The sequence below is a fragment of the Scyliorhinus canicula genome, chromosome 1 (assembly GCF_902713615.1).
Source record: "Scyliorhinus canicula chromosome 1, sScyCan1.1, whole genome shotgun sequence".
In the NCBI taxonomy this organism is placed as follows: Eukaryota; Metazoa; Chordata; class Chondrichthyes; order Carcharhiniformes; family Scyliorhinidae; genus Scyliorhinus; species Scyliorhinus canicula.
In genome coordinates this window covers 29,250,978-29,263,733 of record NC_052146.1, presented here as the reverse complement: position 1 = coordinate 29,263,733, position 12,756 = coordinate 29,250,978, and the positions used below count along the sequence as shown (strand labels likewise).

Here is a 12,756-nt window from a genome sequence, read left to right as displayed (position 1 = left end):
GGGGAGAGAGAGAGAGAAAGAGAGAGACAGGGAGAGAGAAAGAGAGAGACAGGGAGAGAGAGAGAGAGAGACAGGGAGAGAGAGAGAGACAGGGAGAGAGAGAGAGACAGGGAGAGAGAGAGAGACAGGGAGAGAGAGAGAGACAGGGAGAGAGAGAGAGAGACAGGGATGAGAGAGAGAGAGAGAGACAGGGAGAGAGAGAGAGACAGGGAGAGAGAGAGAGAGACAGGGAGAGAGAGAGAGACAGAGAGAGAGAGACCTGCAAACACATTTGCAGGGTGATGTCAAGGCTGGCTGGCTTTTTGCTTCTGTTACACACCTTTTGACATCCCAGCACCAGTTTACGAATACATTGAGGCAGCCTTTCAGCCAGATTTTATCCCAGTCTTTATATATTCCTGGAAGGAGAAATCCACAAATCCATCTGGACTTTACGTAATAATATTTTTCAATGAGATTCCTCAACCATCTTTGGCTTTGATGTCCATTAAAACAAAACTTCCCGGTCTTATTCAAAGTCCAATATTTCCAGATGTAATTCAATATTTTTCCTTCATTATTATGACATTGTTTATTTCTAATAACATACCTTTATTTTGCTATAATGGGCTGAGTTGGCTTGACAGTGTAAATAGGTGTCAGATGCAGATTAGGCTTGGCGCTGTATGACATTGTGTGGTGCTGGGATTTTTTGGTTGATTTAACATATACCAATTGTTTGTAAAGGAGATGTTACTATTGGCATGAGGAAGCATCAATGCCTCAAAGCCTAGCTGAAGGTTCACTGGAACAAAGCATCCCTGGTGTCCCTGCCTCCCTGATGGTTACTGTCATTATTCAGTGCCTCCCCAGGAATTTCCTCAGACTCATCACTGGAGTCACCCTCCCTGGCCTGCGGAGCTGTTTTGCGTTCCTCGGTTTTCACTGGGATTCCCCCTTACCAGAGCCAAATAATGCAGGCACAGCACATCACTGCTATCCACTTCAGGACACTGCACTACTCCACCTCATCAGTCCAGGCTTCTGAAAAGCATCTTAAGCAACTGGATGGACCTTTCCACCACTCCCCTTATGGAGGCAAGACTCCTGTTGTATCGCTCCTTCACCTCTGTTCTTGGGTGAGTGGTGTTGTGAGCCACCTTTTCAAGGGGATAGCTTCACCCAAAAGCCATCCATCCATTCATTCAGGAGCCACAAACAGTCTTAGTACCGATGAGTACAAGATGTAAGCATCATCCAGTTACCAAAGTGGAAATTGTGTCTTGTGGTCGCAGGCGACCTGCACATCGAGTGGAAGCCCTTTCGGTTCATGAAGGCTTCAGCTCACCTGATGCCACACTGAATGCAAGATAAGTGCGATCTATTAGACCCTGGATGCGGTGGAACCTTGTCCGACATGTGGATAGATGTGCGGATGTGTCTGAAGATGGTGTCAGTCACAGGCTTGATGCAACGGTGTGCAGCTGATTAAAACACATTATACAGATCGTACCCAGAGGCTTGAAAGAAAAAAAAAATCGGATGAGTCGAAGTTGAGCCACTATGACTTTCAAAGCCACTGGCGTCGGGAGGCAAGGCAGAGCCTCCTGCAACACTGAACCTTGGACATCTGAAAGTAGTCAAGAGTGCTGCCTGCACACTCTAGCTGCTGGGTAATGGCGCCTTTGGCAGACCCTACCACCTTGACCTCACACTTTACAAACAGCCCATGCCACACCACTTCAAAAACCTCTCTCCGAGGTGCTGCCTGAGCTCACCTGGCCTCCTCTCCCTCCTGCTTCCCTTTCATTGCTTTCCATCTTCAGGTGGTGGTCCCACCAACTTGGTACACCATCTCATTAGATGAGATGCAGCGAATTCATGCCTTTCAAACTAGGAAACACTGTGCTGTAATGTTCAGGAAAATCTTCCAGGGAAGATGAAAGTCCTGAGATCCGCAAGGCTGACTTGAAACGCTGCCAAAATCAAAAGAAATTCTGGGGCAACCGTATATAGTTACAGCACCAAACTTGCAAGAGAGTGAAAGTGTGCTCCGAGGGACTTTTATCCCACTCTTTGATAAGGAGTTAGAATACTATAGCGCAGAAGGCCATTCAGCCCATCGAGTCTGCACCGACCCTCTGAAAGAGCACCCTACCTAGGCTCAACCCCCACCCTATCCCGATAACCCAGTAACCCCACCTAACCTTTGGACACTAAGGGGCCAATTAGCATGGCCAATCCACCTAACCTGCACATCTTTGAACTGTGGGAGGAAACTGGAGCACCCGGAGGAAACCCACGCAGACACGGGGGAAAAAGTGCAAACTCCACCACAGTCACCCGAGGCTGGAATCGAACCCGGGTCCCGGGAGCTGTGAGGTAGCAGTGCTAACCACTGTGCCACCGTGATAAAACCATGTTTGCCACACCCATTTTGCTGGTGTGACGACCTGAAAAATCACATGAAGAGCCCCCCCCCCAAATTGCTGGCGATTGTCTTGTTAATGGTCTTAATCGGCCCTTTATTTGTCACCAGGCACACACCTGACTCATGCACTAGCGTACACTTGCACGGTGGTCAGGAAGCACTCCCAATGCAATTTAGTAGTATTTTACTTCTGTCAGATTGAACACACGCTGCCGAATGTAAAATTCAGGCAATTAATATATTTTAATTTAAGGCAGTGGGTGTAGACCGAGACTTGGTTGTTACAGTGAAGTAAAGGTTTATGACCAATGCCAAGCAGCTAGACCCCAGGATTCCAGGCTGTACTGACAGAACAATATACTACAAAACAAAATATACTTTGAAATAAAAACAAACAATGCTGGAAATATACAGCAGTTGGGCAGTATCTGTGGAGAGGGTAAATAAGAGTTAACATTGAGTCAAATATGACTTCTTCAGATCTGAAGGCTGGCAGAAATGTGAAGGATTTTATGCTATTGAAATGGGAAGGTGGGGAAAGTGCAAAAAAAGGAAGGTCTGGGATAGAGTAGAGGGTAGCACAGATTAAATGACAAGGATGTAATGGAACAGAAGACAAAATGAATGGCAATGGTTGTAGTAAGGAAACAAAACATTTGTCAAGAATGAATGGCAGAATAACAAATAGCTGTCTGAAAGCAACAGGATACGATTTTGATCTTGTTTAAGTTCTTGGCAAATTCGCAGAATACAATGCGGGGCTTTAGTTTCCTCATAGGGGCATATTCTCATATGAAGGCTTCAGACATGGTTCAGAGAAGGGTCAGAAGATTAGTTACTGATTTAAACAATCTTAGTTACCCAGAGAATTTGAGGTCTTTATTCTTTAGAAAAGCATAGATTAGTGAAACTAGCGGCAGTTAGGGCAGTCTAACAACAAGACACTGGTTGGTGGTAGAGTCATGTCATCATCTGCACGTGCCTCTCTTATGGAGTCACTCTCAGAACTGAGCCTCAGCACTCACATTGCCCTGCATGAAAATACATTCGAGTCCTCAACACTCCCTATCCATATTCTCCTTCATACTTTATAAGTCAAAGTAGATACTGGACCCCAGAGTCAACATGGCAGCAATATGTGCCTTCCATTGAAGCCATCACAGTTGACATTATGGCACTAAAGAGAGGTGGGTGTGGGGGGGGGGGGTACAAAAGTAGTCCATAGGTTGCATTAGGAATACCAAATGACTAAATTAACATACCTGTCACATCCACTGTTTCAATACCATCAAAATCCAGTTGCCGTAACATTCAGCTTTACCTACAAGAAAAAAGTCTCAGAATTAAATGTTGCATTGCTTTGAGATTCATTTTCAACTATAAAATGAATGAACCTGAACTTTTTCAGGCTCTCTTCCGCATGCTGTACACAAATAACAAATGCATTTTTGGGTACCCTTCAACACTTGCAAATACACAAACGTCCACATTTCACATGGATAGATGACGTTTCGGGTGCTCTATTCACTTGTTATAAACACAGATTCAAACACTTTTCTTTTAAAAGTTGTCCCAAGAATAAGTATGGTTCAATTATGAGATCCATTAGGGCCACTTGGCACCTGATCCCATTACAGCCTTCGGCCAAACATGTGCCAAAGAGCCGAATTTAAGTTGAGCAGAAAGGAACTGCCCATGACACCAAGGCTGTATTTGATCAAGTGAGGCATCAAGGAGTCCTATTAAAATGGCGGTCCATGAGAATCAGGACGAACCTCCCCACTGGTTGGAGTCACACCTCGCACAAAGGAAGAGACTTGTGGCTGTTAAAGGCCAAACATCTCAGCTCCAGCACGTTACTGAAGGAGCTCCTCAGGGAATTGTCGTAAGCCCAACCATCTTCAGCACTTTATCAGTTACCATCCATCAAGGTCAGAAGTGGGTACATTCCCTGATGAGTATATAATGTCCAGTACCATTCGAGACTCCATGTTCATGTGCAACAGGACCTGCCTGGACATTGTTTCAGGCGTGGATTGATAAATCACAAATAACATTCGCACCACCCAAGTGCTAGGCAATGGTCATCAACAAGAGGGAATCCAACCTTCTCCCCATGACATTAAATGGCATTACGGCTGCTGAATCGCCCAAATATCAACATCCTGGGGGCTTATTAATGACTAGAAACTGAACTGGCTGCCAACACTGTGGCTACAACAGGTCAGAGGTTGGAAATTCTGCAGCAAGTAACTCACTTCCCTACTACCCAAAGCCTATCCACCATCTGCAAGGTTTTAGTAATATGATGGAATACTCTCCACTTGTCTGGATGCATGTGGTTTCAACAATAATCAAAATGCTCGACACAAGGACAAGCAGCCCACTTGATCAGCACCCATCCACCATCTTAAATATTCAAACTCTCCACAACAGGCCTACAGTGGAAGCAGTCTATGTACCATACAGTAAATACACTTCAGCCACTCACCTTCAACACCTTCCAAACCCATGACCGAGAAGAACAAGGCCAACAGGCACATGGGAACTCCACCACTGCCTGCAAGTGCTCCTCCAACGCACACAACATTCTGACTTGGTGAGTACTCCTTTTCGGATGTTTAAAGGGTATACTCCAGAATTGATTTTATCGTGGTGAGCCGTGAGGTGTTGGTAAGGGAGGAGAAGGCAGAGTACGCAAGGATAGTAATTTTGGACCATGCGCCCCATTAGCCGGAGGTTCAGCGTAGATCAGGACAGGAGCAGAGGCCGGGATGGAGGCTTGATTCGGGGTTGTTACCAGACAGAGGGTATTGTGATAAGGTGCAGTCGGTGATTAAGGATTATGTGGAGTTGAACCAGAACGGGGAGCAACATTCTGGGAGGTGGTGGTCCAGGGGGAGATTACCTCGTTTAAGGCACACGAGGATAAGAGGGAGGAGTATGAGCGTTTATTGGGCGAGATAGTCGAGGCAGACAGAGCGTATTCGAAGGCACCTACCACAAATGGTTGTCGAGAAGGAAAAAGTTACATGGGCAATTTGATAGGTTGATGACAGGGAGGGTGGTGGGGCAGCTGCGCAGGGCAAGGGGGGTGCAATAGGAGTATGGGGAGAAGGCAAGTCGAATGTTGGCAATCAGTTACAGAGGCAGGCCGCGGCCAGGTAAATTTTAAGGGTACGGACAGGGGAGGTACTGTCTGAGCCTGGGAAGATATCTGAGGTGGGTACACTATAAGGAACTGTACAGGGCGGACCCAGGGGATAAGGAGATGGACATGGGGCAGTTTCTGGGCGGGCTCGAGTTCCCCCCGCTGGAGGAAGAGTCAGGCGCTAAAGGATGGAAGGTTGTGTCCCGAGGATGGTCGGGAAGGACCAAAAGGGGTTGATAAAAGGGCAGGCAACTCTCCAGTAGTATAAGGCGGTTGTTAAACGTGATTATGACCCCGGTCGAGAGTGTATCGGAGATAGTGGTGTCCTTGGATGCGGAGAAGGGATTTGATCGTTGTAGTGGCGGTACCAGTTAGAGGTCCTGGGAAGGTTTGGGCTGATGTCTGTGGCATGGGTGTGCCTGTTATGTGTGGCACCGGTGGAGAGTGTATGGACCAATGATATGAACTCACAAAGTTTCAGGTTACACAGAGCAACGAGGCAGAAGTGCTCGCTGTTGCTGCTGCTGTTCGTGCTGGCAACAGAGCCCCTGGCAATAGCCCATTAGAGGTAGGCAGAGTGGCAAAGGATAAGGAGGGGGAGCAGGGAGCAACGTGTTTTGCTATATCCGGACGACCTGTTATTGTACGTGTCGGACCCGCTGCAGAGCATGGGAAGGATTATGGGCCCATTAGAGAGGTTTAGGGCTTTCTCAGGATATAAGCTGAACATAGGGAAAAGTGAGGTGTTCCCAGTGAACAAATTGGGTTGGAGAGCCAGCTTAGTGGGGCTGCCATTCAAGGCACCCAGGGACAGGCTCAGATATCTGGGAATCCAGGTAACGGGAGAGTGGGCAACGTTGCATAAATGTTACTTAACAAACCTGGTGGAAGTGGTCAGGGAGGATTAAGAAGTGGGATACGCTGCATCTTACTCTGGCAGGGAGGGTCCAAGTGGTGAAGGCGAATGTCCTGCCACGGTTCCTATATTCATATTCCGATTTTTGGACCAAAGGTCTTCTTCCGGAAGGTGGATACGGTTATTTAAGTGTTTGTGTGGGCGGGGAAGGTGCCAAGGGTAAAGAGGGCCTTGTTACAGAGTCAGAGGCACAACGGGGGGGGGGAAAGCAAACGTAGAGAAGGTGAGGCAATGGTGGGAGGGAGAGGGCAGAATGGAAGAGGAATCGTGTAGGGGGTCCAGTCTGAGGGCTATGGTCTATGGTGACGGCAATGTTGCGACTGGCGCCAAAGAGACACACAGAGAGCCCAGTTGTGCAGTCCACGGTGAAGGTGTAGAACCAGCTGAGGAGGCATTTTAGGATAAGAGGGTTGTTGGTGTTAACGCCATTGTGTGAAAACCACAGATTTGAGCTGAGGGTGGCCAGGGTGTGTGTGTGTGTGTGTGTGTGGGGGGGGGGGGGTGCAAATGGTATGTACAGGAAGTGAAGAGGTGGGGCTGGTGAGGGAGAGGGATTTATACCTCGAAGAGAGTTTGCTATTATACAGTAACTGAAGGAGAGGGAAGAGCTCCCGAGAAGAAGTGAGTTGAGATATTTACTGGTAAGGGACTTTGCAAGGAAGGTCTGAAAAGAGTCCCCAAGCTGCAAAACTATGCCCTACTAGAGTGGTTGCTGCTCCTGGACATAGAAGGGAAGGGCAGGATTGGAGACATATATGGATGGCTGGGGGGGTGGTGAGGAGAAAGAGAGCAGGTGGTGAAGAATAAGGAGAAGTGGAAGGGGAGATAAATTGGGGAGTGTGGAGTGAGGCAGGGTAAACGTGACCTTCTCGTGTGCGAGGATGAACTTGATATAATTCTGGGGCTGGTTTAGCACACAGGGCTAAACCGCTGGCTTTTAAAGCAGACCAAGGCAGGCCAGCAGCACAGTTCAATTCCCGTACCAGCCTCCCCTGAACAGACGCCGGAATGTGGCGACTAGGGACTTTTCACAGTAACTTCATTTGAAGCCTACTTGTGACAATAAGCGATTTTCATTTCATTTAATTCAAGGTGGTACACAGGGTGCAGATGGCTCAGGCGAGAATGGGTGGGTTCCTTCAGGGAGTGGCAGACGAGTGCAAAAAGTGTGGGCGGGGATCAGCAAACCACACACATGTTCTGGGGCTGTGAGAATTTGGAGAGATTCTGGGCGGGGGTTCGCGTCACTAACAAAGATTGTGGGAGAGGAGGTCGGGCCGCACCCTATGGTGGTGATATTCGGGGTACCAGAAAAGCCAGAGCTTATGGAGAGGAGGAAGGCCGATATTGTGACATTTGGTCCTCTGGTTGCCCGACGAAGGAATGGAATGGTGGTTGGTAACACCGCCGGGAGTGGCGGCCTGGCTCGGAGTCATATATGACTTTCTCCATTTGGAAATTATTAAATATGAACTGAAGGGTTCAGCAGAGGCATTCGAGACAAGGTAGGGCCTGTCCGTGGCCATGTTTGAGGAGCTGTGGGCCCGTGGGGGGGAGGAGAGAGAGAGAGAGAGAGAGAGAGAGAGAGAGAGAGAGAGAGAGAGAGAATGGGAAAAAACCTGTACAAACTGTAGAATTGAGAGATGGCGAGGGAGAACGTTCCCGGTTCCCGATAGTTTATGTTTTGTAACTGTTTGAGTAAGTTTGGAATAAAGTAAGCAACAGTTGATGAACAAAATTATAATTGCATGAAATCTGATGGACAGCAAAGACTTTTCTAGGATTGAAAATGCAGCGGTCCTTCATTAACTACATTAGGGGTCCATTTTACAAATATTATTTTGCAACAAAATGGCAGACACCCAGATGGATTTTCAACTTGGTGCAAGCCTGGCATTGCCAATTATTTGCTTATTATAGAAATCAGTGATAATTGAGTGGTTTCTATAAATACAGCTGATTTGCAGCAGCAGTTTTATGCCTGCACAACAATTTGAAAAGTGAACCCACCAGTTTACGAACAATTGCCTGAATAAGATTACAAAATACAGCTTTCCTACCGGAGAAGGCCCTTTCAAATTGGCAGGTGTTTTAAAGTCACCTTGCAGAACCTGTGTAAAAAATGAACAAAAATCATGTTAACATCGGAAATAAAACTCAACAATGGCCAAGGCTGATAGCAGTTTGTATTCTTTAGCTCTTGCATGTCATATTCCCTCTAGTGTGTGGCTTATCTGGAGCAAAGGGAAACAAAATACTCTTCTTCGCATTGAAGTCATTCACCCATTCAATTTTGAGCCATAAATATCTGTTAATCTATGACAGTATCGGAATCCTATTGAGAACGAAAGGAGAAACACAATTAATCCAGCATTCTTCCCAGTGCACCAATACTGGGAGGGTGTGACAATCCTGGGTTGGGTATGGTGTTTGTTGGGATGGGATTACATTTGGAATGGGAGGTGGTGTGCATATACTCAGTTAAGTCACTTCCCTTCTTTTTTTTGCTGGCCACCCCCAGGCTGGTTTCCACTAGTGAAGCTCCTGATGGCACTGCCTGCCTCAGGACAAATTAGAACATAGAACATTACAGCGCAGTACAGGCCCTTCGGCCCTCGATGTTGCGCCGTCCTGTGAAACCCCTCTAAAGTCCCTCTACACTACTCCCTTATCGTCCATATGCCCATCCAATGACCATTTGAATGCGTTTAGTGTTGGCGAGTCCACTACTGTTGCAGGCAGGGCATTCCACGCCTGTACTACTCCCTGAGTAAAGAACCTACCTCTGGCATCTGTCCTATATCTATCTCCCCTCAATTTAAAGTTATGTCCCCACGTGCTGGACATTACCATCCGAGGAAAAAGGCTCTCAATATCCACCCTATCTAACCCTCTGATCATCTTGTATGCCTCAATTAAGTCACCTCTTAACCTTCTTCTCTCTAACGAAAACAGCCTCAAGTCCTTCAGCCTTTCCTCATAAGATCTTCCCTCCATACCAGGCAACATTCTTGTAAATCTCCTCTGTACCTTTTTCAATGCTTCCACATCCTTCCTATAATGTGGCTACCAGAACTGCACGTAATACTACAAATGCGGCTGCACCAGAGTTTTGTACAACTGCAACATGACCTCATGGCTCCGAAACTCAATTCCTCTATCAATAAAAGCTAATACACCGTACGCCTTCTTAAATATCCTCTCAACCTGGGTGGCAACTTTTAGGGATTTATGGACATGGACACCGAGATCTCTCTGCTCGTCCACACTACCAAGAATCTTACCATTAGCCCAGTACTCCGTCTTAGAACATAGAACAGTACAGCACAGAACAGGCTCTTCGGCCTTCGGTGTTGTGCCGAGCAATGATCACCCTACTCAAGTCCACGTATCCACCCTATACCAGTAACCCAACAACCCCCATTAACCTTATTTTTAGGACACTAAGGGCAATTTAGCCTGGCCAATCCACCTAACCTGCACATCTTTGGACTGTGGGAGGAAACCGGAGCACCCGGAGGAAACCCACGCACACACGGGGAGGACGTGCAGACTCCGCACAGACAGTGACCCAGCTGGGAATCGAACCTGGGACCCTGGAGCTGTGAAGCATTTATGCTAACCACCATGCTACCGTGCTGCCCACTTCCTGTTATTCCTTCCAAAATGAATCACCTCACACTTTTCTGCATTAAACTCCATTTGCCACCTGTCAGCCCAGCTCTGCAGCTTATCTATGTCCTTCTGCAACTTGTAACATCCTTCTGCACTGTCCACAACTCCACCGACTTTAGTGTCATCTGCACATTTACTCACCCATCCTTCTACGCCCTCCTTCAGGTCATTTATAAAAATGACAAACAGCAGCGGCCCCAAAACAGATCCTTGTGGTACACCACTAGTAACTGGACACCAGTCAGAACATTTCCCATCAACCACCACCCTTTGTCTTCTATCAGCTAGCCAATTTCTGATCCAAACTGCTAAATCACCCTGAATCCCATGCCTCTGTATTTTCTGCAATAGCCTACCGTGGGGAATCTTATCAAACGCTTCACTGAAATCCATATACACCACATTAACTGCTTTACCCTCATCCACCTGTTTGGTCACCTTCTCGAAAAACTCAATGAGGTTTGTGAGGCACGACCTACCCTTCACAAAACCATGTTGACTATCTCTAACCAAATTATTCCTTTCCAGATGATTATACATCCTATCTCTTATAAACCTTTCCAAGGCTTTTCCCACAACAGAAGTAAGGCTCACTGGTCTATAGTTACCGGGGTTATCTCTACTCCCCTTCTTGAACAAGGGGACAACATTTGCTATCCTCCAGTCTTCTGGCACTATTCCTGTAGACAAATATGACTTAAAGATCAAAGCCAAAGGCTCAGCAATCTCCTCCCTAGCTTCCCAGAGAATCCTAGGATAAATCCCATCCGGCCCAGGGGACTTATCTATTTTCACACTTTCCAGAATCGCTAACACCTCCTCCTTATGAACCTCAAGCCCTTCTAGCCTAGTAGCCTGTATCTCAGCATTCTCATCGACAACTTTGTCTTTTTCCTGTGTGAATACAGACGAAAAATACTCATTTAACTAACAAATAGGCTGTTAAGCCCTTTGCACACACATGCGGCCTAATGTCTGTTTCAGGTATTGATAAAGGATGCCCCTTATTTGTTCTACCCAAAATGGAGCACAGTGTGAAATGTATCATTGTTTTTTGTCCACCATATTGGTGACTTAGTAGCCAAGCCATGAAACAGAAGTGACCTCCCACTCGTTATCCATTTTGGAGGGGGCGGTATGTTACTTCTAGAGAAGGATGGAAACAATCAAGCACTCAAACCTTATCCAGTAATACTTACTGGAAAGTGCATCAGTGGATGGTGTGCGCTAACAGGATTCAGGTTGGCTCTGATGTCCTCCCAGTCTCCAAATCTCACACGAGGACAACTATTTGTGCCCTGGAATGGTACCTTCTGCAGCAATCAGCAACTTCAGGAGCAGCGAAGTTGTAAAATAGGGAGAACTATCCACCTCAAGTGGGGGAAGATTAAATTGAGGGAAGAAGTCACCATAGACCATTCTCACACATTTCTTCCTAACTGACTGAACAGCAGCAATAATAGACTTAGAATCGGTTTTAATGGAGAATAAATGTGAAAAAGCTACAAATAATTAAAATAAAACATTTCTCACATACCCTTTTGGTGTTATTAATTACTAATGCATCAGGATTTCCATAATTTGGTGGATTGGCATTAGGATCATATCCTAGTTTGGCCAACATAGGTGCTATCCGTGCCATGTCCTCGATCACACTATTTGGAATGTGTCCCACCCATTTGGCCAAAGCCTCAAGATTAACTGGCTTGATAACCTGGTCAGTGGATCGTTCTATTCTGCAGAAGGAAGAAGAAAGTAGACAGCTTTTAAAGTACCAATTTTATGATTTGATTAGATATTACTACTGATTTCTAATTAGTAACAAAAAGGAGATAGAAATGGATAGAGATGGAAGCTTCGAGGTAATACTCCAAGACTTGACTTCAGTTTTCCCATATGGCCCAAAAAACCCTTGTTATTGTTCAAAAAACCCTTGCAATTAAAAAGACTGCTGATGGCAGCAGCTATTTTACAGAACACCAAAATGCCACTCCAAAATACTATTTGCTCTTAAGTATCAGAGTAATTCGAGCCATTTTCTAAATCCTATTGGCCAATATTGTGCTTTCACACTTTGCAAGTTATAAATTACAAATCACTCTCGACTTTAGGAAATATTACTGACTTATGAAAGCCAATTCCTTAGTCTGAAAGGAGGAAGAAATAATAATGCTGCATAAAGCAAAGCAACTGTCAAGATTGGCTTTTTTAAAAAATCCTGATGAACTGGCACTCCCAGCTGATTAGTTCTGTCTCCATCTCGAAATCAGTGACCGGTATTAAAAATTCCTGCCGCTATGCAGACCTGCCAAAAACATTTGTTAAATGGTCCAATTCAACAGATTAGTTTCAGAAACACAAAGGTAGGTATTAAAAGTACAATTTGGGTGAAAGTTTTTTCCCAATACCATTTTCCTTTACTTTGATAAATATATACCAAAATAAAAGCAGTCATTGAGACTCAAATGTTAAGAGGCTCACTTCGGTCTTGACTTACCTGCCCAATGCTGGAGTGGCAATGGAGATGCTATAATTGTCTTAAGAATCCTTGTGCTGGGAGGAATTTGGCAAGGCTGTCAACCCTAGCAAGTGGTGTCAGTGAAC

The 12,756-nt window shown here is 45.9% G+C and overlaps 1 protein-coding gene across 9 annotated transcripts in view; it reads right to left on the bottom strand.

Annotated features, from left to right (window-relative positions):
* Positions 1–12,756, bottom strand: part of LOC119953985 (protein-tyrosine sulfotransferase 2-like) — a 129,823-nt gene that overhangs the window by 5,160 nt on the left and 111,907 nt on the right. For 8 of the 9 annotated variants that reach the window (XM_038778968.1, XM_038778875.1, XM_038779054.1 and 5 more), the window contains 3 exons: positions 11,690–11,888; positions 8,538–8,588; positions 3,673–3,731 (listed from right to left, as the gene is read on the bottom strand). In XM_038778968.1, coding sequence (XP_038634896.1) covers positions 3,699–3,731; positions 8,538–8,588; positions 11,690–11,888 — 283 coding nt within the window. In that variant the 3' untranslated portion in view covers positions 3,673–3,698. Of the gene's footprint in view, positions 1–1,231; positions 1,500–3,672; positions 3,732–8,537; positions 8,589–11,689; positions 11,889–12,756 lie in introns of those variants that run through there. The other variant, XM_038779464.1, reaches the window with a different exon arrangement.